The following is a 20145-nucleotide window of genomic DNA, read 5'->3' on the forward strand; positions in this document are numbered from 1 at the left end:
AATGAATGAATGAATGAATGAATGAATGAATGAATGAATGAATGAATGAATGAATGAGACTAACCTTGCATTCTAAGACACTTTGATCAGATTCACATGTGACGTAAATCTCATCCACTGCCCGGCGCAGGTTGTCGAAGAGGAATGCCCAGTATCGAGCACGCAGGTCCACTTTGCGGGGCTGTCTGGCTTTGGTGGGGCTCTTGTCAGTACCCTTGTCCAATACGGTTCCAGATGTGCTCTTACTTTCCACACCAGCATTCTGTGGACAAACAGAATATAATGGAAACACAAACCCTTGTGGCATTAACCTTTTGGGGGTTTTTTACCTTAGATTATGTAAATGCTAAATCCTTTTTGATAAAGACTGAGATGACTAATGCATGTTCGACAACAATCAATACAAATGCATAGATTTACTCATACGTTGTAAACCAGGGAGTTGATCTGATGTAAAAGAAAATGACAAATTATGTTGGTGAATAGGGCCCTCTACTGGAACAAGATGATATTCTAACCTGTTTTTTATTCTTCTGTTGTCCAGCGTTGACCCTTTGAGACTTTGAACAGTTGCTGGCACAGCCTTTGGATTTTGCTTTAAAGGATGAAGGTAGACAAATAAATGAGCCTTGCATTTACTTTCTAAAAAAATATATGTTAACCGTCAACATGTTTGCATTAATCCAGTGAAACTGTCACAAATCGACGATGATCAAAACATGAATATGGTCACCATTGCTTCAAAAATGTGATTCTCATAATTAAGAACAAAAGAAAATTTATGAATGCAAATCTAAACAAAAGGGCCAAGAATACATTTTGCAGCCATCCAACTAATCCAGAAATGTTAAGGTCATATTTTTAAACGATAAAATCAACCAGACACCTCAGTAAGTTTTTCCCTCAGCAACACAAAATAAAATAAAATGTTGACATCAACTAAAATGTAACAGAAAAACTAACCAAACAGAGACAAACGTCAGATCCAAAGTACATATAATATATTAAAGTAGAATTTAATAACTGGTGGTAAATCAATTCTTTCTGTGAACACACTTAAGGCATTGGAAGGATGTCAGAAAATTCTGAGTGGATCTTTCTGTGTCAGATGGACTAAAGTCCAGAAGTCTCACAGGTATTCCCAAATCCTGACCGTATTATTCAAGTCTTGAAAATATGATTAAACGTCTTTTTAAAATTCTTTTTACATACACCTTGTAACTTTGATTTATAAGTAAGTCATTTATTTGGAGAGATTGTGAAAAAAAAAACGCTAAGAGAAATCTGAAAAAATAATTAAAACTCTAAAATATGAGCAAAGGGTTAAGAAAGGACACAACATAGCACTTAACTGTAAGTTATTTAATGCAGGCAAAATATTTATGCATGGATGTGCAGTTGAATTCACTTTATTTTCTAAAACGGTGAGGAAAAATATTGTCATCTTTTCCTACAATCATTTTAATGTTGAGAGGCTGAAAATAAAACTAAAATCTCTCAATACAGTAATTTTAAAATGAATCATTTTACCGTAATTCCCATGGCTTAATTAGTGCTCTCTGTTTATGGAAGTTATATTGCTGTGAATTTGCAGCTGTAGGAAATTCTGGCTCAAATCACAGTTTTCATGCCACGCTCCATAAGCTTTAGCCACCCAGCCACAAAGACACAAATCAGACGTTGGCCTTGGTAGTAAAAGGCCTTTCAACTCGGCAAATGTTTTCCTGACATGCAAAGTGTGAATAAACATCACATTAAATATAATATCCCACCTCATATTTCATGTAGGCAGTCCTTTTGGATTACTGTATTGCACTAATCAAAACTTTAATGACCACTGCAATTTAATATATAGTGTAGCTTTAACTAGTTTACGTCAATACACATATCAATCTGGAAAGTGGGATAAATTGATGAATGTCCACAGCGAACAAATAAACTTCAGAGCATTACAACAAGCAGCATGTTAGCATATATAAACAGAGTAAAGTGCCAAAGACCTTTTGCAGCCAGGCGCTTTTAATGTACAACACAAAAAAACAAACAAATAATTAAAAGGAATTATTATGCTGTTCTGTCACCAAAGATCAACTCTCATAAGTGACCTCATGATGCATTCAATCAGAGGAAATCACACACACATACTGGAGAGTGTATGTATTAACTCAGTAATTACTTAATGAGTTGCAGTTCCATCTTTTCAAGTTTTGGTAGTAAACCAACTCCCAATCTGCTCTCTTCTAAGAAGATTGGACTGCAAATCTGCAAATACAGGTGTAGTGTAAACTCTAAAAACATCAATGATGTTCTTAGAGCTGCATCATCTCATCCTTCCCTCCTCACTAATAAAAGTAATACCGGGGATTTTCTCTGACAACTTCTCGGAAATCCTGACTCCAAGTCTGCAGATGAAAAAAAAAACAACCTATGTCTTGGCTTTCATTTCAGCTGCCCAGTAAACGGTTTGAAAAATCCCAAACATACACCGCATCCATCCAACATGAGCTCCATGTAAAATCAGCAGGACACTCCAAATAAATAACTAAACATTTGGCATTCACTAAAGAATACCTAAACACAAATAACCCAATTAGTGACACCCCCCGCACAATAATAATTTTATTGGTGAAAATTTTGTTTTGCATGCAGTTACCAACCTTCCTCCTCTTTGTTCTCCAAAGGGACACTCCAGGCAATCAGATTCCGAGCAGCGCGACCCTCTTCTGCAACTATTTTTCGCACTTTGTCGTGGCTGTTGGAACGCTGAAAGGAGGCCTGCAGGACAGAGAGGAGAACTTAAAATTAAATTTTCCCCTGGTCAATTAGTTTTCCACATAAATGCATTGTGTTGCTAAAATGTCGCCAATTTCAACAATTTTGTTGTTGGTAAAATATACATATTTCACTTGAGCTACACATTCTTTTTAAGAAGAAGATGTTTTACAGGATCACACACAAGTAACTCAAGATCTCACAAAACTTTTATGTCTGGGGTTGTTGTAGTTTCTCACAAGATCTCGAAACGTATACTCGATCATAACACACAACAATAAAAAATTTAATCATGGGCATGTAAATGGTCTCCAAAACAGGAGGGGCGCGGTGTTTTAGAGGAGATTATGGTTGATAAATAGAAAAAACTGTATTTAGGTTATTTTAAAAATTGGACAAATGGTCCAAATTGCTACATTTCTACAAAATTAAAAACAAAAAATTGAGAATAAAGACTGGTAAACCATTAAACAACTTCAAACTCCAGTGTTGGCCTACAGCACATACTGAAATGACTAGTGTTGCTATGGTTACCTCCATTTTAAGACATCTTGCACACATATTTTGAACAACAGTTGAAATATACACAGCAGCAGAATGTCTTCAGTTATTCAAACATTGATGCACACTAAGTTACACAATCTTACACAAGTACCTTATTACTTTTAATCCTAACACGCATCAGTTGGGGGGCAGGGTTAATGATGTAAAAAGTTACTGTGAAATTGATGCATTTTTTAGTATTTTCAAATAAAAGTATATTAGAAAATATTGTTCTAATCATTGACCCGTGCTTGCTACTGTTTGAACCAGAACTGAAGGCACAACATTGTAACATAATAAGCAGAGGGGTGAGGTTTAATGGCACAGACCATGACGAGAAACAGCTAGAGGCAGAGGCTTTAAACACACTCTGTGCTCAGCGAGCATCATGGTTGACCTACACACTGAATATGCATCAGTGAACCTGACTGCAACCTCGAGTGAAGAAATCCTATGAACTAAAATAAAAAACAAAACAAAACATTCTGTCACATTTTGCACCCTTTATCACAAACACATCAATAGAGTCTGTGATAAAACATTGGATCAGCAACTCCCAAAATCACCATGACATAGAGATATGTCATAAAAATAAAACTTGTTTATATGACAATCTGCTTTTAGGGAGGGGGATAACGAAGAAACAGCGCAAGGCCTTTCAATTTGGATCTTTCCTTCTTGTGTTTATCCTCCTCACAGAAACGCCGGCACCACTCCTGCACTTCCTCTAAATTATTGAATCTATACTTGTGTGAAGTCAAAATCAAAGGAATTCATTTTCATGCCATTTTATAGTTGAGCTATAACCACCACCTGAAATAAGCCTAGTTAAAATGAGAAGCTGTTCTCCACTTAACTACATGAGTCATGGAACAAACTGTGTCTTGGCTGCCTCTCAAATAGACTGCTGCAACACAGAAGAAAACAATTCTTCTTCTGGTTTATGTAAAAAAAAAAAAAAGATATGCTCAGTTATATCTGTAGATGTGAGAAAACAAGCATTAATTTGGCACGATGTAATGCAACATGGCACTTCATTTAATCCTACCAGAATACATATCAACATGACTCATTAGGCGATACACATGCAGAAACAGCATGCGTGCAATTGTCTGATAGTATTTAACATCCCTAAGGGAGATGGCCAGCTGACCTACTTTTGGTGAGCAAAGTTCTTTACTTGTCAAGTGGCGTGGCCTGGGCTTTATTCTGGTAACTAGAAAGACACTACAAAGGCATAAAAGAACATCAAAGAACTGCACAGTAAAACATGGAAAAGCTGCCATGTAGGGAGCACAGGTTTATGCTCAAACCTGGACCACCAGTAGATGAAAGTCTCTTTAGGAGTTGCGAGTAGGTACAGCATTCTTAAACACCTGTGCAATAGCCGAGGTAAACAAAAAGCCTTCCAACAACATTGTTGTGAGCCACTTAATGAGTACTTAATAAGCTGTATGCAAGCTGTCACCTGGCCTGCAGAGCAGATAAACACTTTAGTGTCTAACTACTGTTATCTTACTTGGCCAGGGAGTCCATTGCCATACACTACACCGCCTGTTTAATTTCAAGACAGTGCTGAGTAAGGGGCAAGTGTCAGGTTTCCCTCTTGGCAAGACCCACAAACAGACATAAGCATGAACAGAAAGGGAGCGCTGACTCATTAGCAAAACATGGGAATAAAAACATTAGATCATACATACAGAGTAGAAGAAGAGTCTGTGAGCGGGTTCCTCGTCTTTATCCACTCCTGACATACTTGGTAGCCCAATCCATGCAACCTGTTCCTTCTAACCGGCACTGCCATTTGTCCAAGGTGACATCGTTGTCTGACAGCAGGACTAAAATAGACGCCCACTGTGTAGTCCACTCTGCTATAGCAACTTGCCCAGCTGTGCCAACTCCTCTCTCAAAGGCAACTGAGAGAGACAAGCGGAGAATGGCCCATCAGTCCTTCCTTTCCCTTCCACTATTCTGTCCAGAGCTCTCTTTCAGTAATCTAGCCTGAGCCCTCGGCACTCTGCTGAGTTAGCAGCCACTTCTCAGGCCTGACTTGCCGCCTGCCAGTCTCCTCTACAAGCTACTGTATGCAGCTTCCTATGTTTACAGCTCCCCTCGTCTTCGCTCCCAGCTCTGCATCAGATCCCCCGCTATCTCTGCTTCACGTCTCTCACTCTCCTTCTGCCACAGCGCTGCGCAATCATGTGCACGCAGCGAGCCTGCCCCCTCTGCCCCTCTATACTGAGCTGACAGAGGGATAAGAGCACAATTGCAGGGTGACACTAACAGGGCTCTGTTTGGGTGAGCTAACAGAGGGATGCTCTGCATCTTTTGGGTGTGATGACTCCAAAGTGCAAAACATCAGAAAAGTTAAAAAGGATGGAAAAAGATGTGCGTTTCCCTTTCGTTTTATATGAAAAATGGGTGCAGTACACTTGTATTCAATCTCCCCACTTAATCCTTTGTAGAAGCACATTTTGTTGAGAATAATTTGGTGTCGGTCTTTAAAGCTTTAGACATCTACAAACTGAAATTTTTGCCCACTTATCTTTCCAAAAAAGCTTAACATCTGGAAGACTGGATAAAGTGCCTGTGAAGTAACTCCTCCCAAGGTTTCCAATTGGATTTAGCTCTGGTCTTTGACTGGACCAAAACATAAGAGCATGGTGCATTTAAACTATTCCACTGTAGGTCTGTCTGTAAGCTCAGTCTCATCTGCTGGAGGGGTGTGTGGCCGCTCTACCTTGAAGTCTTTTGCAGCCTCCAACAGGTTTTCTTTCAGGGTTGGACTGTTTTTACCTCCAACCAAATGTCCATCAAACTCTAACCTGCTTTATTGAGCCTGCTGAAGAAATGCATCCCCACAGCATGATGCTGCCACCACCATATTTCACAATAAGGGTTGGCGTGTTCGGAGTGAAGTACAGTGTTAATATTCCTACGTAAATAGAGTTTTGCATTTAAGCCAGAAATTTTAATTTCATCTTGTCTGACTAGTACTTTTTCTTATTAAACATGTAGAAAACAATATGCAATGTAGATGAATTTATTTTGCAAAAATAATTAAATTATACATGGATTAAAACAGACTTTGGTTGCCAATTGATTTAACAGGATTTTATGTAGTCCAAGGGGCTCCTTGGAAGTGCAAGACACTTTCTTCACAGATTTTAAATTGTAAAAAAAAACTACATACAAACATACTATATATATATATATATATATATATATATATATATATATATATATATACACACACACATACATATATATATTTATGCCTGTGTGAAGGCAAAGCTAGTAGTTTGGTCAAAGAGACAAACCTATGTGCTCACAAGGTATCTTAATTAGCAGTAGACTTTAAAAGTATCTCACTGATCAGAAAAGATGCAGCAAAGTTAAGCCCCACATGGCTTTAAGACGATGATGTCCTAAGTTGGAAATTATGCTCATAAAAATCTGATGTGTAACTGAATTGGTGTCTTTGATGACGAGCTGTAAAACCTATATCATCATCATCAGACTGTGTAACATTCCCATGTGACAATGTTATAAAATCTGAGTGCACTGCATACATGAAGAAGTATCTGTTTTAGCTGAACAAAAGACAACATAATGTTTTTTAGTAACATAGGATCCACAAGACTTGTGAACAAGATTTTTGGTTTTGTCGTTTTTGTTGTTGAAATGTTGGAAAAAAAAAAGTAGCTTTATTGCCTAGTGATATGTGAGGCTAAAATAAATCACATACATACATATATATATATATAAAAATGTTTAATAGACAACAAAATGGTGATTTTATGCTGGGTTTTTGCTTTTTTTGTGCTATGTGTACTAAAGTGCTAGTTTATCTGTTTTGCAAAATATGGGGCAGACTGTCAACATATGCCGTTTGTTTTGTGTTTATACACCAAGTATTATTCTAATGTACCTGCGTTTAATCAAAGAAGACAAAATAAATAAATATTTTACTTTTACCAATGTCATCCTTGATAACGTTATTGAAATAGATTCATAAGAAACATAGTTATTCTGAAAATATCAAACTAGTTAGATAGAAACAACATAAGCCTTCATCTTTAGTAGACATAACTACACAAGAACAGTACAAGAAACGAAAATGAGCCAGTGGGTTACTGGTTTTATGCACATGTCTCTATTTTACGAGGACAATAATTATTTTCAGCTACATTCCCATATGTATGATCAAGTTTTATATAATTAAACAACTACATTTGGTTAAAATACTGGCGCTGCTGTTTGGAAAGGAAAAGTTAAAAGGGAACCACTTTTTTTGAAGGTAACACCTACTAAAAGGTAAGTAATCCCATTCCAGATTTGTAAGCTAACCTAGCATGTCTCGGTACAGCAATGAAACTGTTCATTTTAGCCGTTAATGTTTCCATATGAGCAAAGCTGCTGCTTTATACATACCTTAGATGAAAGCGTGGATGTACTTTTGCTTTTGCCTCCTCCGTGCGAGGAGCCAGAGCTGTTGCTCCCAGACCTTTCCCTCCCGTCAACACCTTGGCTAACTCTCGGGCCGAGACGATGCTGGCCAGCGCCACGCCGTCTCCCATCATGGCGGTTGTCTTTAGACATCGACCCGCCTCAAGTTTAGTCCTTAGTGTTTGTCGGTAATGAACGTTCGAAAGCAAAGTTGTCTTCTGGTCAATGGTGATGGAAAAACATGTCAGATAAATACATGACACTAAGTACAACCTACTCGAGCGGTAGCAGGAAGTGCGTTGAATTCGTTTCTGTGACTGACGCCAAAATTCTCCAATGAAATTATAGTAACCTGGCAACGGCACAAGCAACAGCCAGTCACGTACAGTACAACGTAGGTTAAAGGGTGGTACATATTTTTGGTGGGCGGGACTTTGCATTGTCTGCCATGGCAACCAGTGAGATCAGGCGGGACATCCACGGGCGGTTGGTTGAGTTTACAACATTAATTTGTTTTCAAAGTAAAAGCATTAAGTAAAACGATTACAGTTTTTTGCGGTAAAGATCTCAGTTGGGAGTCGTGAAATAAAACTAAACATAAACATCAAAAATGAAAATCATAACAGCATAACCTATACTTGCTGACGCAGAAAAAACCGAATTTAAAAAAAAATAAATACACGTTTATTCTCGATGAAATTTGCAGTTTTACTTCTAAAGAATTTTCAACCGATTTATCAAATTAGAAAATAAACAATTATTTCCCTGCCTCTTTTAATTTGAAGTTCTTTACCGGACATCCCGTACTCCGCGACTTTGAACATTGCTAAGGTAAACACTTGTACTTTTCACGGTAATAACGTTTTTAACTTGTAACAACTGTATAAATTAGCTTAATCGCAGTTAAGGTATTGACGTCTTGTTTTAACTGAGAGTATTTGTATTAACGTTGTCTTTGCTTTTTCTCTTCTTCTAAAGTTTCTTTCATTTGCACAGTTTTCGCTATTCTTATTAGCAAATCGACCGCCAGACCAAAAAAAAAAAATCTTTTTTGCTAGGCTTATTTGATCTTCTTCACTAATCTCGTATACTAAGCGTATGAGTTATGTTTGGATTTGGCAAGGTTTTTGTTTGAACTTCCACCTGCAGACCACCAGATAGCAGAGTTGCATCGGATATTTCTGTTTGTCATGTTTACATTTACTCTTAACTTACTTTTCAATCTATTTCTTAACAGATGGAACACACGTTATTCCTCTTTCTGCTGATCCTTCAATTTAGTGTTGGACAGTTAGGCTCACCTGACCATATCCATGAAGATCATTACATCGGGGAACAGCACAACCCTGACCATGATATGGCTGCTCTGCTAGGAGAGGAGGTTATTTTATATTTCGGTCATGTTTTATTTGTTAATCCCTTGCTAATGTTTCATTCCACTTATCTTTGTCTTTTCTTTTTTTTTTTAGAGCACCAGGGAAATAAAAGAACTCAGCCCAACAGAGCAGAGAAAGAAGATGATGGCAGTTGTAGAGAAGATTGACACAAACGGGGACAAGCTACTAAGTGGAGGTAACTTTAAGTAAGGTCTAAAAGGCAAAAATAGACAAACTGAAATGCATTTTAATCTGGTCACGTTGTGTGTCTTATTCTTAGAGGAGATCACCCTGTGGATTCAGCATGTCTACAAACAATACGCTATAGAAGATGCAGGAGAGCGGTTCACTCAGTTTGATACTAACATCGACGGGGTTGTTACCTGGGAGGAGTACAGCTCTCTTGCTCATGAGGAACTCATCCCTTTTGATGATGACACTGTACTGGAGGACCCAGAGCAAGAGTCTCTTAGACAAGTAGGCTTGTGTTATACAGTGTCTTCCGAAAAGTATTCATGAAATCTTTTCACTGCATTTTATTGGAATTTTGTGTTATAAACCAACACACATTGAAGCACAGTTGTTATGTTGTAGGTAAATGACACCTGGTGAAAAGTTGGTACATATAAAAATCTGAGAAATGGGGGAAGCCTTTGTGGTAAAGCCTGCTGAGTCAATAGTTATGTTGAACCACATTTGCTCCAGTTACACCTGCCAGTTTTTTTGTGGGTATATCTCTACCAGGTTTGCGCAGCTGATGATCAATTCTTTGGGCCATTGTTCTTTAAGAGATGGCTCCCACTCAGTCTGATTTGGTGGGGGAAGTCTGTCAGCATCAATTTGTAAATTTGTCACAAATTCTCAGTTGTGTTTGGGTCTGTGACATTTTAATAAATTAATATGATTTGACCTAAACAATTAAGTCCAACTGGCCAAAGATATTATCTTTATGCAGAGTATTATATATATAATTGAAATATAATGGCACATGAATCGTGTCAAAGCAGTCATTTATAACTGCGCTATCGTACACGCTATTGCAACAATAATTTATGATTCAATATATTGTGCAGCTTTATTTGACTCACATCGATTCTTGCGTGCTCTGTTGCCCTTTGTGAAGAAAACATCAATGCACCATATTGCTGCCTCCACCCTGTTTGAAGGTGGGTGTGGTGTGTTCAGGATGAAGTATGCATCCTGAGCAGTAATAGTTCCCCTTTCAACAGATTTTCCACCTAACCTGTGATTCTCTGCAGCCCTTACGGTTACCATGGATGTCTTGGCTAATTGCTTACATTTGATTTTTGTTTTCTTGGGGTAGCAGAGTCAAAAGGGCTGACTTCAAAAGCATCTCACAATTTGTGGAAAAAAAAAAAAAGAAAAACTTTAACTTTATAACTATGTGCTACTTTGTGTTGATCTATCATATAACAACCCAGTAAAATACACGGTTTGTTTTTGTAACATGATGAAATGTGAGAAGGTTCAAGGGGTATGAGCCCTTTTTTTTTTTAAAGCAAAGTAAAATCTCACTGATTACTCCGCATCCTTCTTTAACTGATGCTGTAACATATTCTCATATCACTGTTAGCTTGTCTTAAAGGAAAAGAGGCGCTTTTATTTTGCCGACATGGATGGCACACCTGGCCTCAACGTGACTGAGTTTCTTGCCTTCACTCACGCATTTGAGGTGGATTACATGGCAGTGAGTTGAGTTTAGTTCTCATTCCTGCAAAATCTGATATGATAATGCATGTCTTTGTTCAGTGTGGTTTGCACCAACTGAAATTGACTTTTTGTTTTGTTTTTTGTTTTTCGGTCAGGACTTTGCCGTTGAAGATGTACTGAATGAATATGATGCAGATAAAGACGGATTTATCACCCTGACGGAATTTATTGGAAACGTGCACAACGAAGGTATGGCGACGCTATCTTTTTTCTTTTTTTTTTCCCAATTAACTCTCTGCAATCAGCTTGTTGTTTTAAACGTTTGTTCTTCGTTTTGTAAATCAGGAGAGTCCCCGACACAGTGGGAGATTGAAGAATCAGTACGATTTAAAGATCTGTACGACCAAGATCAGAACGGCAAACTGGATCGAGATGAACAGCTGCGCTGGGTTGCGCCTAATAGCTACGGTTCAGCAAGAGAGGAAGTAAGCTTCAGCGCCTCTATCAAAATTAGCTGGAAGAAAAACATTAGTGTCCCTTACACTTATCAGGTTATCATTTCTCTTTGTTGAGGTTGAACTTTATATTAGGCCTTAAATACAGAGAAGTTTAACAAAAGCAAAAACGTCTAGGCAACAATGATTGTGAGGAAACAACCCAGTGGAACATGAGCATTCTGTGTATTTGCTCTTTGTCATGTCCCTTTAATCTAAGATGTAACAATTCTAAAGTTGCAAAGCTGCAGCAAGCTAAATTGAGCATGTGTCAACATATGAGGGCGGTGGCGGGGGTTGGTCTTATTCTGTACTCTAAGGCCATGATAATTTTACTTTATTGTCATCAACAGGCTCTTCATCTCATCAAAGAAATGGACCAGGATGGAGATGGGCAGCTTTCAGTGACAGAAGTTTTGCAAAACCAAGAAATATTCATCAACAGTGAAGTTACAGACTATGGCAGACACCTCCAGTTGTCACATGATGAATTATAACCATTATTTATAACTGCATTGTTGGCTTCTCTCTGTTTCTTTGAATTCTTTTCCCTTCTTGCTTTAAATTGTGAAATGGAAACTGTCATACTAATACATTTCCAGTTATTGGTACATGAACAAAAAGTTTTAGTTTGGTAATTAAAATGAAACAGGTAGTTGAAACCAGATATTGAAGTACACCACATAAAAAGACAGAAACATTTTTTTAGTTATGTCAGACCAACATTCTTTTGTCTTAGATTAGTTACATTTATCAAAACTATTTCCATTTGCTAAACGCCAGAAATCTTAGCAGAGACCATTTTTTTGGTTGTAATTTCCTTCAAATTTAGAAGTTTACAGTTCAGAAAAAGTCATATATATTTTTTTACTGGTTTCAATTGTAATGCTTATTACTCACAGCTATTGAAACCACAAAATTTTGTTTAATAAGAAATGTGTAATATTACATAAAATCAGCAAAAAAATAATATTTCATATAAAAATGTCAGCTTATGAAAAATTATGTACGCTATAGAAACTCAGTACTTGCTCAGGGCTCCTTTTGCATGAAACATTCATTCAATGCAGCATATCTCAGAAGAGATGGATTAATGTAGATTCTCTGTTAGCTTTCACATTAGGAGAGCTTACCAGTCAATCACAGTGATGCCATGATCATTTGGTATTTTTGCTAATGAGGACAGGTGCCAAGTCGTGCTGCACAATGAAATTAGCATCTCCATATATAGATTGTCAGCAACGAGGAGAATAAAGTGCTAGATGACATTAAACTTGAAAATAGAGTGAACTAACACCAGCAGATGACCAAGCTTGCAAAGTCATCACTTTGTGGAAATGTCAAACTGGACCTCAAGCAGCTTGGATTATAAGCTCCTCCCTTCAGCCATGACTTAACACAAGGAATCCCACAGTTGTGACAAATGTCTTGAACACAATTGCTTAAGAACAAATTTTCCTTTCACTCAACGTCCCATTATTATGGCTGGACACATGATCATCTTCATTAGCAATGACCTTTTGCGGCTTAAGCTTCTTGTGGAAGTTGTCAGTGACTGTCTGCTGTACAACTCAAGATAGCAGCCTTCCCCATTATTGTTTAGGTCATATTGTGTTAGCCTGAATTTTGCGCTAATATCAGGTGGAATCAGCGATTATCAAAATTAATTCAAAAGTATGCTTTAAGCCTTTCGGGTATCACTGTGTTTAATAAAGAACGTTTTGAATCAAACTACTGAAATAAAAATGAACATTTGCATGATATTGTAAGTAAAACCTGATATGCACCGGTAAATGTCATCCACATGGTTTTATAGAGCCACTGAAAAAAATCCTATGCTGGCATCCGTATTATGTCCCCATTAGAACAGATTGCAACGTATTCTACTAGACTGCAAAACTTAGTAAGACATTTCTGTTGTTGGGCAAGCCTTATTGTGTATGCTCTGGAGGAACAGGAAGACTTGGTTCTGTTTTAAACCTCAGATAAACATTTTTTTTAACAAAATTTCAGAAAAAAATAGCATTTCCTGTGCTATTTATGAGCATTTATGAGAAGTTTAGAAAACTTATTGTCTTTCATGTTCAAGGAGAAGTTGCTGCCATCACACGTGTCATCTCGGTTGCGGCGGATGTTGACCCGCTTTAGCTCTTCCTTATTTAAATGATATGACTAAGTGAGTGAGAGCTGCTGCAAGTTTGTTTCCTGAGTGTGGCATGATGCATTTGACTCGCATCGGGCTACAGCCTGCTTCTCCCCTGGAGGGTTTGTGACTGATAGCAAAAGCAGAGATCTTCAGCTGGCATTAGCACTGCCAAAGATGGCCCTACAATTTAAAGATTCCTTCTGGGTGAGTTCAGTTTAATGATTCTGATTCCTCTTTTGCATTTTATGTATGTGTAGTTGAAAGCTGAAGGAAGTGTCACAGGGAAAAAAAAGAAGAAAAAGCCCTTGTTGCAACTGTTTTACTGGAAATTTGAAAGTAGCACATTTTAACTTTTTTGTCTTTTGTTTTTTTATAACCATATTCTTTTCAAAATTTGACTTTTTTTGTAAGCTGACTTCAGATTAGTCTTTTCTTTATATCTACTCATACGTTTTCTGTTACTATGCTTGAAACAAATTTTAATGTGTTACTTTTGTCAGTGGCTCTGTTTCCATGATAAAACCACCTATCGCAAGAAGCACAATTGTGTTTTACAGTGTTACTGTATCTTCCTGCGTATAACATCAGTTTGGGGTTTTGCTACTTTGATGTTATCATCCAGGTTCATTAGATCTGCGTTTTTAGGTTGCCGATTAGTATTGACTCCCTTATTCGCCAAATAGAAGCACAAAGAGCTCAATGATCAGACAAGACCATCAGCCAAACTTTTCCATTTGTCTATGTTTCCTTATATTTTCATTCTATTCCTAGTTTGCATATGTAAAATCTCATCACGTTAGGGTGCATGTGAAAGTTTGACACTGATTCCACCGTAGCTGTTTCCATTCAGAATCCTCCAACTGACAATTTGCCTTTCACCCTAAGTGAGCTGCAGTTAAAACGCATAGATGAGGGGAAAAACATATTCATTCAAATGAACTGAGCTGTAGTAACGAATCTTCTGCTTCTTTCATGAAGGGGAATGAGTTCATCAGCAACGCTGGCTATGAAACTCTTATTCAGAGACTTAATGAGGGTCGGCGTACGTGTAAGGACGTGGAGGACCTCCTGAAAATGAGGTGAGCTGTCTTTTTTGAGGTAATTCATGTCTGAATTTCTAATCCCTGAGACGCTGATAAATGTGTTATGTACGCAGAGCATCGGCCGAGGAAAAATATGGCAAAGAGTTGGTCTCAATAGCTCGAAAGGCGGGGGGTTCGACGGAGATTTGGTAGGTGATCTGGGTGGGGGATTATTTATTTATTTTTGCCAAGAATACTGATTATCATGTGTTACGCAATAATGTCTATAATGTCTGGCATGTCATAACAGTTTTCAATTTACTCTCACAGCACTCTGAGAGCATCATTTGATGAAATGAAAACACGTAAGCATACAACACTCCAAACCCCCTCAAAAATCAGCTTGCTTTTTTCTTAAATAACGTCTTTCTCCGAAGGTTCTCTATTTTCACTGCATGCTTTGGTTTCTTTCAGAAATTGAAAACATTGGAAACTTGCACATTCAGCTCTCTGGGTTCCTGAAGGAAGAGGTGAAGAGAATGGAGGAGTTCAGAGAGCGACAGAAAGAGCAGAGAAAAAAGGTTCATATTTCTGGTGAATACATAATAAGGAAGTATAATGGAGTTCCTTCTCACTAACATGAATTAATGTCCTTTCCAACTAGTTTGAGGTCATCATGGAGAAGGTCCAGAAAACAAAGGTCTCTCTCTACAAGAAAACCATAGATGTAAGGTCAATTCATGTTTTCATGGCAATAGATATCAAAAATTTGTGATTTGTGTTTTTGAGAACCACAGTGTCTGCCGCACATGCAACAGTTTATCAGTTTTAGCTCATGTAGCTCATGTAGCTTCTGCTTTTACATGCAAGGAAAAGAGCTCACTTCTTTGAAATGTTATTTCTGATCACAACACCTCATTTCTTTTAATTTAAAAAACAAAGTAGTTTGTAAATATCTTTGCGGTGCAATGGAGATATAAACGGCGAAATGGTTTGCAGCTAGGAAGGAAGTGGCAAGTGTTTTCCTTTGTCTTTTTATTATTTTCCTCGGTGCAACATCTTTTTTTTCATTACCAAGCCCCCTATGATCTTTCTTTCCTGTCAAAGCCACACACCGACAAACCGGCGCACAACATATGGCTGTCATCGGTTTCACATTGTCTCTGTTTCCTACTCTTACAGTCTAAAAAATCCTATGAGCAGCGTTGCAAAGAGGCGGATGAGGCAGAGCAAACGGCTGAAAGGCTGGGCAACGCGCCCACGGCCACTCCCAAACAGATTGAGAAGGTAAGTGACATGTAACTCTCGAAATAACTCCATCCTCCGTTGACAATTTGAACATCAATGCAATCAACCAGTCAGTTTATTCACTCGATTTAACACATCATTAAGTCACAAAATGCATACTCTTACATTTCTTACTCTGCATGAGTAGGAGGAAGGAAGAAGAAAAGTCTTATGTAAACATGTAAACCTGTCCCTTTCTCAATTATTAAAAAATACATATCGTGGCCACATGTATTACATCAGCTTACAGCAACAGCAACAGCATTTTCGTCATTATTAACTCAGAGGTACATGAGAACTTTTAAAGCATCTTGAGTTGAGTCATAGTAAAACCGTGTTCCACAGCTTTACGCCGCGCACTGAAATGCACATTTACTTTAAAGCAGTACACACTGCTGTTCTTTTGAAATCGCACTTCCTTCTGTTAACTTCTGTCACTTGAGCTTAAACCAAAAATGAACTACTAAAATAAACTCTCTCTCTCTCTCTCTCTCTCATATATATATATATATATATATATATATATATATATATATATATATATATATATATATATATATATATATATATATATATAACCAGGTCCCTTAATTAACCAGTTTCAAGATATTTGACTGAATAAACAATTTATTAGAGTGTTGTTATTTTTTCATTCACGTTATGCAAAATTCTCACAGCTTTCTTTTCTATCACTGACAGAGGTTTAGTGCTGGTTTTATATGCGTTGCCCCATACCTCTATAAAACAAGTTACATATGGAAGCAATAAAAAGTGATCTTCTATACAGAAAAGTCACCTAATACCCCTAATAGCATGTCTATACATTCTTCAGTAAATGCACTTGTTGCTTGGTTGTTCCTCATTTTGCATGTTTTATTACGAGGCATGAAAGTGATGAGCACGTGGTGGTGCTGAAGTTTTAAAGAAGTTCAGGTTCCCTTACAATATCAGCCTTCAGTTTGTTTGCTTTGTTTGCTCTGGCATATCTCTGTGGGTTAGACTTCTGTATTGACAGTTGTCCAGCCTTCAGTCATTGACATCCTCTAAGAATTAAGGTAAGGTTCAATAGGTTAATGTTAATGAGGTTGACTTTTCACAGAGTGCTTTGTGCATGCACATTAGTTGAAAGGTGAGTAGAAGAAAAAGGTCCACAAGCCACAGGGAAAACTGTAGCTTTCAGAGAACTGTGTATCTAAATTTGTTTTAGGGTTTGGAAGAGATTTCCAAGGCAGGGACTGGAGCTGGAGTCGGTGCTTCAAGAGCCACCACACTGAAATGCATTCAGGACTAAGGCTACAGCTGTCACATTCCTTCTGTTAGGCCACTCCTAAAACAAGTGGTTGTTGTGGAAATTTTTCTTTAACAAAGAGTGAGAGAAAACGGTTTCAAAACCCAAAGAACCAGAGAAAGAATCAGTATTTATTCGAAGGCTCTACAGCGTTCGAAGTCTCTGCTCACTGATCACAGTCAGGAGAAAGATCCCTGAGCAAAATAAAGCTTACAGCTTTGTAAGAAGGGTTTCATTCCATTCACATAGTTGACAAACTACTTGGTTACAGAACAGACAGCAAGCACATGTATCTTCTTTCACCAGGGCAGTCAAACACGTCACGAGGATACATAGAAGAAACAATTTAATAACTTCACTGTAATACCAAGGCCAGAAAAACTGCTTAGGAAGACTTTCTCAGAAGCCCGTGTGTCACACAAGAATCATTTACTGTTATGCACTGATTTAGTTAATAATCATAGTGATCTTAAAATTTTCCACTACATTGTCCAAAGTCCTCTTTTCAAATAAAGGCACATTTTTGTGTTTTGTGCCAGAACCTGAAGGAAGACTGGATAAGAATATTACGAAAAGGCTCAAACCAAAGACAACCAAGCTTTTGCTCAGTTTGTCCTGAAGATGTTTTAGCATCTATCCAGGAGTCCGTGTCTATTCTGGAAGCTCACAGTTGATCAACATGGAGCTGTGAGCTCTTGTTTTTGAGACCCATCAAATCATTGACCTTCTCGTCCCTCACCTAGCTTGTTTCGGTCTTTTGTTAGAGGTGGAATTTGTGCTTGGTCATTTTTTTTTTTTTATGATGATGGGATTGCTTATGTAATTTCTTTGGAATGAGCTTCAAAACCAAGTTGTAGATGCTTGAAAGCTGAAATCAAATCCCTCCCCCTCGGCTGAATTTTGGTTTTTCAAAGATGGACAAAGATGGAAAGGGAAGGGAAGGATCTCCTGGATAGAAACATATTCAGGAAAAACTGAACAGCTACCTGTTGTAGACATGACTCAGATGACTGAGAAGATTCACGGACAGTAAAGAGTAATGGTTTCGGGACTCATGTCATCAGCTGGTGTTGGTTTATGTCCAAAGTCAGCAAAGCAGTCAACCAGGAAACTTTGAAGCACTTTGTGCTTCCTCTATGCTGACGAGCTCTGTGGAGATGCTGGGTTTATTTTTCCACCTGCCCACACTGAATAAACAATGCCTTCTTTAATGACTGTGACCATGAGGGGAATTTCAGCATTAAATTAAGCGCCGCTTGCTGAACACCTCCAAAGAGCAATTTGCGAATTGCCTCCACGTCCAGGAGGCAATTCCTTGACGTGGAAATAATCCATGCTGAGAGTCCCAACCCAATCTTGAGTGTGCATGCTGCACAGTATGCATACATTTCAGTCGGCCGACAATTCTGTTTGAAACAGGTTTCTATTAGTTTTTATGATTTGTTTAAAGAGCCTTTTGCTGTAGGAAGCTCAAACAGGTATATATATATATATATCTCTCTCTCTATATATAGATAGATAGATAGATAGATAGATAGATANATAGATAGATAGATAGATAGATAGATAGATAGATAGATAGATAGATAGATAGATAGATAGATAGATAGATAGATAGATAGATAGATAGATATAAACTTGTTGACAATCTGAGTCAGTCCACTAACACAAAAAAAATTATATCTAGATAAAGTAAACTATATACATTCTACACAAGCATGTTACACATGTACAATCCTTCGTGGACGAATTACAGTTACTTAGAAGTGAATTATTTGGCAATGATTAGTGAACAGCTTATTTAAATATGTGAGGTAAACGCAGACTTTTATTATTCAAAGTAACAACAGCCTTTAGCCCCCAAATCAAACAAAACATTTTTCTATTACCTATTGGTGATAGAAAAACGCATTGAACAACCGTGACATATAAAAATAAAAACTCTTATAACTCACATTCTCACTTCCTTACTAGCCTAAACTGTCAATTTGTGAACTACCACTTAAGTAATAATCGCTAAGCTCTTCATTACAGTGAAGAGCTTACTGCAATGGTCAGGTCAGGTATTGTTTAGTCTTTGGGATTGTGATTCTTCTGGAACACATCATCGTGTCCAACTTTCAACCAAATTAGCTGTATTTTGTACACTAGTACCAATGGCCGTGAAATAGACCCTCAGAATGATTCTACCACCACTGTTTGATCGTGGGTCCTACAACTAGTTTTCTGATTTATGGATGGCGTAAGCCTTTGCTCTTCCTAAACATCGTCATCAGTTTCTTTCATCAGTGGGTGACAGTTTTAATGTTCTTCCCAACTTGAGCAAATTAGAAGTAGCTCTAAAAAAAAAAAAAAAACTTTTCCAAGTTGTGTAAATCTACAATTCCTCTTCTTACATCTAAACTGGGTTGCTTCTTCTGAATATCAATCTGTGCTGTGAGTTAAAATATATTATGCTCAAAGAGAAACTACCTGACACGTACAGTCATGATCAGTACATGTTAAACAGGCATACAAGAATTTCCAGCACCACTTAAAAACTAGTTGGATATCTTGCAGTTACTTGTTAAAATTTTTCATACGACCCTGAAAAATTTCAGCAGCAACAAAAGAGACCAAAACTATTTACACCTCATGTGATATGTATCCTATACAATTCAACTTAAAAGTATGTTGAAATAAAATACAAAATAAAAATGATGCAAATGTCAAGTTTGTGTACAATCTCAAACAAATACTTTGTTGAGCCTCCCTTTGATTTCATCTCAGCATTAAAGTCTTCTTTTTTGAGTCTATCAAAATCTCACTAATATTTACTCAATGTACTCCACTGTAAAGTTTTTTTCAGATGTATCAGATTGTGAGGCTCTGGCTTCCTAGCAGAGGGACCCAAAGATGTCTTGCCAAAGCTTTTCTAATATTAGAACTGTTCATAACTCCATCCACCTTGACAAAAGCCCGACTTGCATCATAAAAAACATTTTATGATTGGTTTGTTATCACATACAAAACACAACCAGAAATGTCCCCAGTTCCTTAAATTTTATTGTCAGATAATAAAGATGTGTCAACAAAGTATTAGTTTAAGGCTGTGCAT

General features: G+C 37.5%; 3 protein-coding genes across 12 annotated transcripts in view; 2 read left to right on the forward strand and 1 right to left on the reverse strand.

The window, feature by feature from the left end:
• scaper (S-phase cyclin A-associated protein in the ER) overlaps positions 1-8094 on the reverse strand; it is a 66434-nt gene extending 58340 nt beyond the window's left edge. For 3 of the 7 annotated variants that reach the window (XM_007566364.2, XM_016678813.1, XM_007566363.2), the window contains exons 1-4: positions 7750-8094; positions 2658-2775; positions 519-595; positions 65-262 (exon numbers count right to left, since the gene is read on the reverse strand). In XM_007566364.2, the coding sequence (XP_007566426.1) occupies positions 65-262; positions 519-595; positions 2658-2775; positions 7750-7917 (561 nt within the window). In that variant the 5' untranslated portion in view covers positions 7918-8094. Of the gene's footprint in view, positions 1-64; positions 263-518; positions 596-2657; positions 2776-5015; positions 5467-7749 lie in introns of those variants that run through there. The other 4 variants (XM_007566366.2, XM_007566365.2, XM_016678815.1 and 1 more) reach the window with 2 other exon arrangements.
• Positions 8095-8504: 410 nt separating this feature from the next.
• Positions 8505-11820, forward strand: rcn2 (reticulocalbin 2). Of its 3 annotated transcripts, none has more exons than XM_016678818.1 (8): positions 8505-8617; positions 9002-9145; positions 9234-9336; positions 9421-9617; positions 10735-10848; positions 10967-11060; positions 11157-11296; positions 11659-11820. In XM_016678818.1, exons 2-8 carry the CDS (start codon positions 9002-9004, stop codon positions 11800-11802), a joined length of 936 nt encoding a protein of 311 aa, XP_016534304.1. In that variant the 5' UTR covers positions 8505-8617; the 3' UTR covers positions 11803-11820. The 3 variants fall into 3 exon arrangements, with proteins under 3 accessions (XP_016534304.1, XP_007566430.1, XP_007566431.1); XM_007566368.2 differs by having other exon boundaries at positions 8534-8595; XM_007566369.2 differs by having other exon boundaries at positions 8612-8672.
• Positions 11821-11914: 94 nt separating this feature from the next.
• pstpip1a (proline-serine-threonine phosphatase interacting protein 1a) overlaps positions 11915-20145 on the forward strand; it is a 13230-nt gene continuing 4999 nt past the window's right edge. For both annotated transcript variants that reach the window (XM_007566367.2, XM_016678817.1), the window contains exons 1-7: positions 11915-13655; positions 14430-14530; positions 14608-14682; positions 14804-14838; positions 14948-15054; positions 15138-15200; positions 15656-15760. In XM_007566367.2, coding sequence (XP_007566429.1) covers positions 13626-13655; positions 14430-14530; positions 14608-14682; positions 14804-14838; positions 14948-15054; positions 15138-15200; positions 15656-15760 — 516 coding nt within the window. In that variant the 5' untranslated portion in view covers positions 11915-13625. The remainder of the gene's footprint in view (positions 13656-14429; positions 14531-14607; positions 14683-14803; positions 14839-14947; positions 15055-15137; positions 15201-15655; positions 15761-20145) is intronic.

This window comes from Poecilia formosa, unplaced genomic scaffold, assembly GCF_000485575.1.
Source record: "Poecilia formosa unplaced genomic scaffold, Poecilia_formosa-5.1.2 Scaffold191, whole genome shotgun sequence".
Lineage (NCBI taxonomy): Eukaryota > Metazoa > Chordata > Actinopteri > Cyprinodontiformes > Poeciliidae > Poecilia > Poecilia formosa.

Bases quoted from the DNA above. Each gene is read 5' to 3' on its own strand.
- rcn2 (XM_016678818.1), top strand. From the start codon at position 9,002: ATGGAACACACGTTATTCCTCTTTCTGCTGATCCTTCAATTTAGTGTT. The intron at 9,146-9,233 runs GTTATTTTATAT...TTTTTTTTTTAG, and splicing joins CTGCTCTGCTAGGAGAGGAG to AGCACCAGGGAAATAAAAGA. The intron at 11,297-11,658 runs GTAAGCTTCAGC...TGTCATCAACAG, and splicing joins ACGGTTCAGCAAGAGAGGAA to GCTCTTCATCTCATCAAAGA.